General features: G+C 47.7%; 1 protein-coding gene across 8 annotated transcripts in view; it reads left to right on the top strand.

Moving 5' to 3' along the window:
• Fnbp1 (formin binding protein 1) overlaps positions 1-13,149 on the top strand; it is a 113,306-nt gene that overhangs the window by 28,121 nt on the left and 72,036 nt on the right. For all 8 annotated transcript variants that reach the window (XM_052182112.1, XM_052182110.1, XM_052182111.1 and 5 more), the window contains exon 2: positions 8,627-8,742. In XM_052182112.1, the coding sequence (XP_052038072.1) occupies positions 8,627-8,742 (116 nt within the window). The remainder of the gene's footprint in view (positions 1-8,626; positions 8,743-13,149) is intronic.

The following is a 13,149-nucleotide window of genomic DNA, read 5'->3' as shown; positions in this document are numbered from 1 at the left end:
CTTCCTCTTCCCCTTCTCTCTCTGTCTCTGTCTCTCTTCCTCTCTCCATCCCCTCTCCTCCCCCTCCCTTCCCTTCCCCCTCTCCCTCCTCCTCCTTTATCCACCCTCTCTATCTCTGTCTCTGTGAACTCTCCACAGCCCAGGCTCAATTCAAATTTATGGTGATCCAATATTCCAATATGCCCAACTAACCCCTCGATTGATTTTTAAGGTTTCCCCCCCTTTTCTTAAGTGTGAAGGCTTGTATGCAATTGATAAAAAATCTATATGTGGGCATTTCTTGGTGCCATTTTCAATTTTTTATGGGGACAAAATAGGAAATGTATCAATCAAAGAAAAAGGCATAGTTCAATACTTCGTGACAGGCTTTTGAAATTGATGTATTTCTTTCCTAAATGATTTGTCTTTGTTTTTTTTGGTCGCTGGTTGGCAGAGGCTCCAGTAGCCTTATGTTTTTGTTATCATGAAGATTTTCCCATCAACCCAATTACAGATAAGCTCATAAATATTTACAGGCTAAATATTTATGACATATTACAAAGGGATGTATGAAAACATGTCCCTGTATAGAATACTTTTTCAAAAGCTAGACATAATGCCACATACCTGTGGTCCCAGCACTTGTGTAAGGTAGAAACAGGTGGTGAATCTCTGTGAGCTCAAGACCAACATAGTCTCTATAGAGATTTTTTTTTCTCAAATTAAATAAATCCATAACCTTTTAAAATTATGTTTTTCTATTGTGTGGCTGTACACATATAAGCTCATGTATTGGCATGATCCCACAATTGGTTTCTTTGAAGTCTGTGATTTTGTAAACACACTGATACCCAGTTTATTGTTTGGGGGGGGGGGCAGGATATTCATGAGGCCAGAGGCTGACATTAAATATCTTCTTCAGTTGCTCTCGAACATATTTTTCGAGACAGGCTTTATTAGCAAACCTGGAGTTTGCTAGTTTAGCGACACTGGCTGGCCAGGAGATTCTCCTGTCTCTTCCCTTCAGGGGCTAGCCTCCCAAAGGAGGCTTCGGACAGGGAAGATCCTAACTCAGGTCCTCATATTTGAACAGCAAGCACTTGGCCTACTGAGCCTTCTCTCTACCCCCTTGTTTACTTTTTTGTCCATGTAATCAAGGGCACTACATGCCTGCAGGAGCCCTCAGAGGTCAGGAGAGGGTGTTGGACCCTGAGGTAGAGTTATAGGCAGTTGTGAGCTGCCATGCGGGTGCTGGAAACTGAACTCAGGTCCTCTGCAAGAGAAAAAAAATATTCTTAACAACCGAGCCATCTCTCTAGCCCTGACTGTGGTGGATTTTTCGTTTGTTTTGTTGTGAGACAGGGTCTCACGTATCCCAGGTTGCCTCTCAAAGTTTCTGTGGCACTAAGGACATCCTTGAACCCCTGATCTTCCAGTCTCCACCTCCCTTGTGCTGGGCTTACAGGTATGCACTGCCGTTCTTGGCTCAAATTCTTAATTTTGTGAAGTCTTGGTTGTCGTGTGAGCCTCCTTCCTTAGTGTCCGTGCTGTGACAGCATGCTTGCTGCAGTATGTCTGTGTAGAGCTAAACATTTGCATATGTATTTGCTTCAGAAGTTGGACTGTTGGCTTTTCTTTCTTGGGATACTGCTTTCGCCTCTAAGACAAGTTCTTGCCTATGTGACAGCCGTTTTCTCACTGAATGCCGAGCAACTGGCAATACTTGTTGCTAATTATAGCATTCTGGCTTCTATGTAACAAATTAGAATACCCAGAAAAGAGGAGACAGACAATGATAACACAAATGGGAATAATTTTTTTCTTATGGTAGAGTAACTTCAATGTCAATACATATCTATCTACATATATCAAGGAAAATATTTTCTAAATGAAAGCCTCGTGTGCTTGTTGTCATAAAACATAATGAGAAGCAATTTGGAGAGGAATGGGCTTGTTTGGCTTATAGGTCATAGTCAGTCATTGAAGGAAGCTTGGGCAGGAATCTGGAGGCGGGAACTGTAGCAGGGACCTTAGAAGATTACCGCTGGCCCAGCTGCCTTGTTTAGGCAGTCCAGGCCTACCTGTGCAGGGATAGCACTGCCCATGGTGGGCTAGGCCCTCCTATGTCAGTTAGTAATTAAGCTAAAAGCCCCACAAACATGTCCATAGGCCAGTCTAATAGAGGTAATTCCTCAATTGAAGCTCCCTCTTCCCAGGTATGTCACTGTGACAGCTGAGACTAACCATGCCACCAGTATAAATAATATATAATCATGCCCAGGGGAAAGTGTCATTTGCGGTAAGGTGTGGACTGGTGGGTTTCATATGGTAACTGTTGAGGATGCTTTGTTACCATGGTTTGTTGCCATGGCTGCTGATATCATATGGTGCCTATTCTTTGGGAAATGTTTGGTGTGGTACCCAAGGAAGAGATCCAGTTATCTGCAGAGGCCATTGAACTACTCTTCTTAGGGCTGAGGGTGTGAGTCAGTGTATAGCCAGTGCCTAGTATGCCAAGGTCATGGAGTCTACCCACAGCATACCTCCCCCACCACACACACATACACACACACACACACACACACACACACACACATACACACACACACATACACACACACATACACACACACACACACACACACACACACACATACATACACATACATACACACATACACACACACACCGATTCAAAAAGGTAAAGACTTGGCCAGGTGCACACCTGTTCTACCAGGACTTGAGAGGTTTAGAGGCTGAACTCAGGAGTTCAACATCATTTGTGGCTGGGCCAGTGAGGCAGGCCAGCTCCCCCGCACTCCCCTCTGCCTGCCTGAGTCTTTCTTCCTAGATTCACATAGTCAAGAACAGGAGCAGCAGGAGCAGCAGAAACAGAGCTGTCTTCTGCAAAGCCACTCTTCCCACTAGGGAGTTTGGTTTAGAAAACTGCAGTTTTGGGGTTTGTTTGTTTGTTTGTTTTGGTTGTTTTTGTTTTTTTTGGTTTTTTGAGTCAGGGGTTCTCTGTGTAGTCCTGGCTGTCCTGGAACTCACGCTGTAGACCAGGCTGGCCTCGAACTCAGAAATCCGCCTGCCTCTGCCTCCCAAGTGCTGGGATTATAGGCGTGCGCCACCACACCCGGCTAGAAAACTGCAGTTTTTAAGCAGGAAAATGATTGACCTCAGATGCAGGACACTCCTTCCATTGCAGCCTCCCAGGCGCTGGGAAACAGGCTGCATCACCTGGCCATCAGGAAGGAATGCATTCTCGATAACGCCACCCACCATCCTTGCTGGAGCCTGGGATATTTTTCTAAGGACCATTTACAATGTTTGCTCACAAAGGAGTCTTTTTGAGATTTGGAATTTCTTCCCATTAAATTTTCCACATTTTAGTCAAGAATGTAAGTGGGCCGATTGGTTTTTCATCTGCTTTGAATTTTCCTCTGGCTGCCTTGTCCTGTGATAGTAGCAGCAGGGCGTGGTCCCTTCAGGGATGCCTACGGAGGAGCTGCTTGGCAGCGGGCGGGCGGCTGGGCGGGCGGCAGGAGCTCCCGTGCTCCTTACTATTTAAGGCTTTGCCGTGAGGATCTTCTGTCCTGTTTGGATCCTGTGCTTTGAGAAATAACTTTACTATGGTTTGCAAAATGGTCTTGGTAACTGATAACTACGGAAAGCACATCCTTGAGGTCTGGGATGTAGTCAGCTAACAGACTGCTAGCCTAGCACTCACACAACCACCACCCTGTCTCAAAACTAAAGCCTATGAAAACATAAGTGGTCAGTGAACTTTTAAAGGGGGCTCAGTTCCTTGTGAACAGGTTTCTTTTTGTGTTTGTTTGTTTGTTTGTTGGTAAGAACGTAAGGCTATCTACCCTTGATACAGAGGGTCAGGCAGGTGTATCAGGGAGATTGTCAGTGAGATAGTGGAATCCAGGAGCAGAAGCTATGGAGAGAGCTGTAGGGAAAACTCAAGGGGAGGCGGGGAGGGGAGAGTTGCCTTGTTCTCACTGCAAGGCTGCAACCCTGAACTTTGCCTTTTCTACTACTGAGTTCCAGCCCCAGCTCTTGATATATATCAATATATAGATATAAAGATAGGTAGACAGACAGACGACAGACAGAGGATATGATATATTGAAGGGATGTGTGTGTATAGTGTATATATACATGGGTGGAGGCCTGTGTGTGTGTGTGTGTGTGTTTGCGTGCGTGCATTCGCGAACTTGTGGAGGTCAGAGGTCAACCTCAGCTGTTATCTTCAGAAACACCATCTAAACATCTCTTTAGATACAGCGTGACTTGGCTGGCTCGTGAGCCCCAGGGATCGCTCTGTCTCCATCTACCCAACACTGGGCACTTAGACACGAGTGTTGTGGATCGGACATGGGAGTTCATGCCTTCAAGGCAAGTGTGAGAACCACAGAGCCATCACCTCAGCTGTTATTTTTCCTTCAGTCTGGTCGATATGAAACTAGACCAAGACAGGGTCACTGACCAACAGAGTACTTGTGGGAAGTCTCTGCTTGAGCGCTGGGAGCTGTTGGTTCATAACCCTCCCTTGAGTTCCTTGTTTATTTGCCTTTCCGGGTTGTTTACAGAAACCTGCCACCTTGTTTACCCCGCTCATTTGCTCTGCAAGCCTCCCTTGTAGAGATAACATAAATAAATAATCTTCTGAGCAGTATTTCTTACAGTGGAATCTGGGAGGGAGGCGTGTGAGGTGGATCTAGGGCAAAAAAGTGATGAGAATTTTAAATCTTTGTCCTTTTTTGGGGGGGGGGGGTTCGAGATAGGGTTTCTCTGTGTAGCCCTGGCTATCCTGGAACTCACTCTGTAGACCAGGCTGGCCTCAAACTCAGAAATCCACCTGCCTCTCTCTCTCTCTCTCTCTCTCTCTCTCTCTCTCTCTCTCTCTCTCTCTCTCTTTATGACAACATTTTAAAAGACTAGTTGTAAGGATAAACATTTTTCACAGCGGCTATCTTCAGGGCATTTTGGTGGCATCAGACTCCATGTGTCCTAAGTTGACACTCCTTTGTTCTCTGCTCCTGGCTGGAAGCAAGACTAAGACCGTTAAGCTAGACATGGTGACCGGAAGCCAGTAATCTTGGCATTAGCTGTCAACTTGGCAGTGTCACCTGAGAAAAGAGTCTCAATTAAGGGAATGTGTACACCAGATTGGCTTGTGGGCGTGATGATGGGTGCCTGCTTTGATTGCTAATGGATTCGGGAGGGCCCTGCCCACCGTGGGTAGCACCGTTCCCTAGGCAGGGGGTCCTGGGCCTCATGAGGAAGCTAGCTGAGCAGGAGTCTCTGAACAAGCTGGCAGTCAGCATCCTCCACGCTTTGGGTTTGAGCTCCTCCTGAATTCCTGTGTCGACTTCCTTCGATGATGGGTTATGAGCGGAATCCTACACTTTCTCCTCTGTTGTCTCTGTTTTATCACAGCAACAGGAAGGAAATTAGGACACATGACTCTGATTGACTCAAGGCTGATGCAGAAACGAGCTGAAAGCACAGCATTCAACAATGCTGTGTTGTGTTTGCCGAGGCTGAATCACACACGAGGCAGCTAAAGACAAGTGGAAGCTTTTAGAAGGGGTGTGTGTTTGTGGGGCAGATTGTGGTGGTGATTGGTCTCACGGGCACACACTTACCTCCAGACACTTCAGGTTATGTATGTTAAGTGTGACTATAGCTTTTGTGGTTGATGATGGAGTCTCACTATATTGCTTAGGCTGGCCTTGAAATCCTGAGTTCACGTGATCCTCCTGTCTCAGCTTCTTGAGAGGTAGGATTATAAATGTATACATCACTGTATATAGCCTCTTTATAAAGGAGATTTCATTTTATTTTATTTTATTTTATTTTATTTTATTTTATTTTATTTGAGGGTGGTGGTGGCGTGAGACAGGGCTTTTCTGTGTAGCCCTGGCTGTCCCGTAGCCCCTTCTGAAGACCAGGCTGACCTCAAGCTCAGATGTGCTTACCTCTGCCTCCCGAGTGCTGTGATAGAAGGTGTGTACCACCACACCCCTGGTAGGCAATTTTGTTTTGAATTGTTACTTGTATGTATGTGTTCATGAGTGTAGGTTTGACCACATATATACAGTGCCTGTGGAGATCAGAAGCTTAAAATTCACTGGAGTTGGAGTTTCATAGGACAGAGCCATATGCGACGACCTTAACCATTGGTCCGTCTCACTCACCTTCTTGCTTTTTTAAGATGGCGCCTTATGTAGACTAGGCTGTTTTCAATTTTGCTATATAGCTGAGGATGACCTGCTTCTGATCCTCCTGCCTCTACTTTCTGGGTGCTTGATTTACGGGGTGTGGGCCACACCCAGTTCATGAGGGATTAGAGATGGAACCCGGGGCTGCCTGTGCACTAAGCAAACACTCTAGGAACTGCGCTGTGACAGTGGCAGTCATATCTCAGGGATGGGGCTGGAAAGAACGCCCAAAGTGTGCCAGTTATATATTGCATCTCTTAAGACCTTGCATGTTTTAGAGAATCGAGGCAGGGATTTCCGGGCACTCTAGGGACGCCTAGCAGAGCCGTTGAGATGGATGGTGGCCTGGAGCTGGCCAGACCCTCATTCTCTCCTGAGGTTCCCTCTGAGGCAGCAGCACGCCTCCATCTGACCTGGCTCGGGACTCTTCCTAGGATGCTCTAATGCATTCTCTGGCTCTGTTCCACTGCTCTCTGTCTCCACTTCCTGGGCCAGTCCTCCCTGCTGCTCCGGTGTAGGGCTGCCTACCCCCTGGCACTCGGATCCGCAGCTATCGCCTCAGACCCGTCCACTTCCCGACATCCTCCTGTGAACTCGTCCATCTGTGCTTGCACGCTCTGCTGTGCACACCAAGCCCTTTAGTCATGCAGCCAAACTGCACTGGGTCTTCCTCCCTGTGTGGACTATTTCTTTACGTGCAGGAAGCAGACCCGGACTCACCCCGGAGCCCCTCCCCCTTGCTCAGTCTCCCTCCCAGTCTGCAGCCAATCTGTCACTTACAGTAGCACTTGCCAAGTGTCAGAATGGCTTCCAGCTCCTGCTCTATCCTCAGACTGTTAGGACGGCCTCTGGACCTCCATCTCCCATGATTCCAAGCAGCTCTGCAGTCCAGATCTTGCAAGGGCAACTTGTGCTTTCTAGAAGGTCCAAGCTCCTTCTCCGTGCATTGGATAATCTGACCCTACGCTCTGCTCTCTCCAACTTAACCCCTGCCCATTCCCTGGTGCCTCCCAGCCTCACCTGCACTCAAAGGACAAAAGGACAAACCTGTGTTCGTCCCCGCTCTCTCCACAGCCAGGCATCAGTGGTGGCTGGCACACCTACCTGTCTCCCTCTTCGAAGCAGAAACACCCAGCCTCTACACAAAGTGTAGTCTAACCCTTCTCCGTGTTGGTTCCAATTGCTTTTTTGTTTGTGGGACATAGTGTCACGAAGTCCGCACGGAGCTATTTCACTCATGTGAGAAAAAGCAAAATCTGATAACTGTACCCCTACCCTTTTCGCTCTCCAAGTTCAAGTAGCTGGTTCTTAAAAAAAAAAAAAAAAAAAAAAAAAGATGCACCAGGTGGTGGCGTACGCCTTTAGTCCCAGCACTTGGGAGGCAGAGGCAGGCAGATTTCTGAGTTCAAGGCCAGCCTGGTCTACAGAGTGAGTTCCAGGATAGCCAGGGCTACACAGAGAAACCCTGTCTCAGAAAACCAAAAAGAAAAGAAAAGAAAGAAAGAAAAAAAGGAGAGAGGAAAGCTAGAGAGATGGCCCAGCAATTAAAAGCACTGGCTGCTTTTCCAGGGTTCAATTTCCAGCACCCATATTAAAGTTCATTACTGCCTGTAACTCTGGATCCAGGGACCTGAGACCTTCTTCTGGTTTGCAGGGGTACCTGGCACACACACTAGGTGCACTTACATATACACAAGCAAAGCACCCATGTACATAAAACAATTTTATTTTCCTGAGACAGGGTTTCTCTGTAGCCCTGGCTGTCCTGGAACTCACTCTGTAGATCAGGCTGGCCTCAGAAATCCTCCTGCCTTTGCCTCCCAAGTGCTGAGATTACAGGCGTGCACCACCACTGCCTGGCCATAAAACAAATTTAAGAAATTATTTTTTATTTGATTGGGTATATGTGTGCACGTGTGCATGAGGGTGCTTAAGGAGTCTACAAAGGGTTTCTGATATCCAGGAGCTAGAGTTTCACCTGTGGTCTGTCTGGCATGGGTGCTGGGATGCAAACTCTGGCCCTCTGCAGGAACAGCAAGTGCTCTTAACTACTGAGCCATCTCATCTGCCTCTGTGTGTGTGTGTGTGTGTGTGTGTGTGTGTGTGTGTGTTACCTGTCAGCTTTTGGCACCTGAGACATTTTCCTTTGTAATGGAACACTAATTAATCATATATAGACGCAATGTGTCCAAAAGGAGGAGAGATTAAGGATGGGGATGCTAACTCTGGACCATGCTCAAACCAAATTTGGTAATGTTGATGTAAAGCTCTCAGCAGACACCCCCATCCTCAGCGTCATCATGGAAAATGCTAGAGCTGCTGTCCTGGACCGGCGAATGATGGAGAGGGCGGCTCCCTGGAACTGGAAGTCATAGAAAGAGACTATAAACCTCCCTCTCTCTCTCTTCAAACAGGATCAGTTTGACAACTTGGAAAAACACACACAGTGGGGAATCGATATTCTTGAGAAATACATCAAGTTTGTCAAGGAGAGGACGGAGATTGAGCTCAGCTATGCCAAGCAACTCAGGTAAGGTAGCCTGGAGAGACGGCTGGGGGCCGCGCACATGCGCAAAAGGTTCATTTCTCTTTTTATTAAAATTTTTATTGCATTTATTTATTTATAGGGCAGGGGAGTGTGTGCCGGGGTGCTTGTGTGGAGTTGGAACACAACCCCAGGAGTTGGTTTTCTCTCCTTCTATGGTGTGAGTCCTGGGGACTGAACTCAGATCATTAAGCTTGGCAGCAAGCCCCACCCCCACCCCGCCCCTATCTTGCCTGCCAGAAGCAAGCACGATTTCTGTTCTCATTTCACTCTGTGTGTGTGTGTCTGTGTGTGTGTGTGTGTGTGTGTGTGTGTGAGAGAGAGAGAGAGAGAGAGAGAGAGAGAGAGAGAGAGAGATCTTTTCTTATAAAGTAATATGTCACTGGAAATAGCTGTTTTAATATAGAAAATTAATTTTGATGAAAGCAAAAACATTTTTTTAAAAAGCTGTTAACTTAGGTTTGTTCAATTTTCACACATGAGGCAAGGTCTTGTGTAACCCAGGCTAGCCTCGAACTCCCTATGTAGTGGATGCGGGCCTTGAGCTAGCTCCTGCCTTCACCTCCTGAGTGCTGGGATTATAGGTGTGTGTGCCATCTCTCTAGACTGAGTCCCTACTTTTAGGTACTGTGGTTTGTTGTGGGTCCTTTTGCTGTGCTGTGTTCTGGCTTATTTGGCAATGCCTCCCAATGAAGCCAGTGTCTTATGCCTCTAGGTAAATCCCCACCGCCACCCCATCCGCACCCCATCTTCTGCACCCAGCCTCTGGGCTCAGATTTTTGGATTGTTTTGTTTTCAGTTTTATTTACATTGGCTATCTGCCTCCATGAGTACCTGTGTGAAGGTGTCAGATCCCCTGGAACTAGACGTAGACAGTTGTGAGATGACATGTGGGTTCTGGGATTTGAACCCTGGTCCTTTGGAAGAGCAGCCAGCGCTCTTAACCACTGAGCCATCTCTCCAGTCCTGTTTTTATTTTCGTTTCATGATTTTTTTTTTTAATTTTGGAAACACATAGCACCAGTAAATTTCACGTTGAAATACACATTCATCGGGGACCCCCACATATAGGGCTCTCAGTTAGCGCAGCCTCTCCAGGATCCCCAATCCTGCCTAGTGGCTTGGCTCCACAGAGGCTGCTGTGAGCATCCTTCGGATGTGAGCCCTGGCTGTAATCCTTTAAGAATCCAACTTCCTTTGCTCTGTCTGCTGTGTCGGTCGTGAACTTCGTAAGCACTGTGGTCATTTGTTTATGTTTTCATTGCCTTTATCGTTTTGCTGTTTGGGTCTCCAAGGTTTCTCAGGTCTGCTGTCACTAAGAAGCTGTCTGTTCCCATTCCCTTCGGTCTCCCCACCCCCCCTTTTCTTTTGTCTTTTAAATTTTAATTATATTATTTATTTATTTTGTGTGTGGAGAAGGTGGACATGCCACTGCTACATCACATGAGGTCAGGGGACCACTCCTGGGAGTTGTTCCCTCCACCATGCGGTTTTCTGGGTTTGAACTCAGGTCCTTGTGAGGTTTGGCACCAAGCACCGTTACCCACTGAGCCATCTCGCCAGCCCCGCACACTCCCACAGCTGCATATCTGAGCCCTTTTCTTCCTTTATTGTAGAATCAGGACTGCGATCACAGAGTAAAACGCTGCCTGGCTTTAGTAAGACTTGAACTAGTTAGTGGTCTCAGGGGGAGTCGTCCTGGGAGCAGAATTTGAAAAGAACTGTTCTGAAGGAGATTTTAGCTAATTCCAGGCACTTGCCCCCAACATACCCACTAAAGAGACAAGGCAAAGTAAAAAGCAGAGACAGGAGTTTCACTCAGTGTGGCCACACTGGAAAGAGAAGGAAGTCCAGGGGTCTCCAAGTCTGTCCTTGGGTCCTGACAGGTCATTTAAATAAAAAGCAAGAGTGTGCAGGCTCAGCAGTCTTGGGCCATCACTGGTCTGCGTCTTGGCTCTAGTGTGTCCTGCATGGTGATGATGAGTTGTCAGAAGTTTGCATCATCACAATACCAATCAGCTTGTGGGGGGGGAGGGTGGAGTATGTGGGGGGGAAGTGTTTGTGTGTTTGTGTGTATGGTGTATGTGTGTGAAGTGTGGGGGGGGGTGTGGAGTATGTGTGTGTGGAAGTGTTTATGTGTATTAAGTATGTATGGAGAGTGTGGAATATATGAGTGGGGGAGTGTTTGTGTGTGTGTGTATGTAGTGTATGGTATGTGGTGTGTGTATAGTGTATATGGTGTATGTGTGTGCATGAGTGTATGGTGTATGTATGCATATGTGAGTATGGTATATGTGTAGAGTGGTGGGGTTGGTGTGTGTGTGTGTGTGTATGTAGTGTATGGTACGTGGTGTGTGTATAGTGTATATGGTGTATATGTGTGCATGAGTGTATGTGTGCATATGTGAGTGTGGTATATGTGTAGAGTGGTGGGGTTGGGGTGTGTGTGTGTGTGTGCAGAAATCACAGACAACTTGGTGGAGTCGGTTTTCTCCTTTCACCTTTAAACATGTTCCAGGGCTCAAACTTGGCTCCCCAGACTTGCACACCTTCACCCACTGAGCCCTCCTGCTGGCCTCCCAGCCCAGCTTTAGCTCTGTTAGCCCCAGCATGAAATTCCCTGGGCCATTTCAGTTCCTCGAAGGCCGCAGGCCACTGTTTGAAAGGAATGGGACAACATCTGTATAATGTTCCTGGTCCTGGCAGGAAGTGCATGCACTTTCCTTATCCTTTAAGATTATCTGAGAAATTGTGACATGAGCTATTTGAACATTGTTGATAGAGGGCTGAGGGCCTGGCGTGGCTGGAGAGGGCTTGTCTAAGTCCCATGGGGCTCCATCCCCAGCACTACATAAACGCAGCACCTGGTGGAGGCGGGAGACTCAGAGGTTCAAAGTTGGCCTCAGCTGTGGCATCTGTCATGTCACAGGGTCATTGCTTTTGTTTCATGAGCATCTCGGGGTGAGCTGTGGGCCGTTCCCAGCTGGACACACTTTGTTTACTTTGAATAGCTGAACTACAGGAACCAACCCAGGAAGTCTGTTCTGCACTGGCCCTGGCCGTGTCCAGATCAGGTCCTGGAGCCCTGCAAGAGGCTGGGTCTCACTAGCAGATGGCCACTTCACAAGGGGGTCCCGATCTGTTGCTGGTCGTGAAAATGAATTCCGCGTGGCAGAGTCAGGGGATCTCTGTGAGTCTGAGTCCTGTGGAAGGAGAGATCTGACTCCATGGAGGAAGGGAGGGATGAGAGGAAGGAAAGAAAGGGGTGGGGGGGAGGGAGGGAAAGAGAGAAAGAGAGAGAGAGAGGGAGACAGGGAGACAGGGAGACAGGGAAAGAGGGAGACAGAATGTGCTAGTCATGGGTCTTCCTTTAGGCTTCCTTAGTTTTGTGTCTTTGTTTCTCTTTTGCTCCCTCCCTGCCTCAGTCCAGGTGCTGTGGAGGTCTGTCTGTCTGTGACTATGGTGGACATGAGAGCGCTCCTTTGTCCTCCTAGGAAGCATCCTTCTTCCCTGGAGACCAAATGACAGTCTCTTGGCTTCCTCCCACCTCACAGATTTTATCCTTGCTCTTACCCCTGGGTCTAGCGTCCAGTTCCTGTTTCTTTCCGGTCTCGTTGGCTCTCTCCTTGACCCCAGCTGGATCTGGCTTTAGCCGTCACTCGCCCACAGACCTCTCTCTCTAGCTGTTCCTCTCTCCCAGACTCCAAAAACAGCTTACCTAAACTCCTAGGGATGCCTAAACAATGCCTGCTTGCATCCACACCTGCCTGAGCCCTGACCTTTCCACCTCTCCTGGAAGTGTGTGGCCCTCCCCACCTTATGACCAGAGCTCCAGGGCTCTCCTCAACAACCCGTCAGGACACACTGTCCACCCCACTGTCCATACTGACCCAGGATCCAGCCATTTCTTGTTGGCTATATGCTACCCCTGGGTCCAGGACAGTTGTCTCTTGCTGGGATCATTACCAGTTGAGTCGCCTTACTGTCCCACCGTCTGCTGGCTTTCTATGAGGTAGCCATATTAGTTTCTTGGCAACTCCCCATTTCCTTCTGATTAAATTTCCAAAGTTCTTCCAAGGGCAGATGCCTAAAAGCCTCGCATGCCTGGGCCTGGGCTCTTCCCTGGCCCAGCCTTTTTCCTTTAAACATGATTACCACATGGCCTCAGTGGGATAGTCTGGGGCCAACCAGAACAGTTTCCTCGTGGGCAACTTTGCCTTTTCTAAATAAATCTGTGCAGTGTGAACGTGCATTCATGCTCTGCCTGGGTGGCAAGCTTGCTCTTTAATTGTGTTTCTGTCTTGGCACAGTGGTTATCTTGCTCCTTTCTTATTAAATTAGATAAAGCCGGGTGTGTTTATTCAATGGCCTCTGCTGTGGGTTTTGCCCAGA

Source organism: Apodemus sylvaticus, chromosome 5 (genome assembly GCF_947179515.1).
Source record: "Apodemus sylvaticus chromosome 5, mApoSyl1.1, whole genome shotgun sequence".
NCBI lineage: Eukaryota > Metazoa > Chordata > Mammalia > Rodentia > Muridae > Apodemus > Apodemus sylvaticus.
This window is presented reverse-complemented; position numbering and strand designations above follow the sequence as displayed.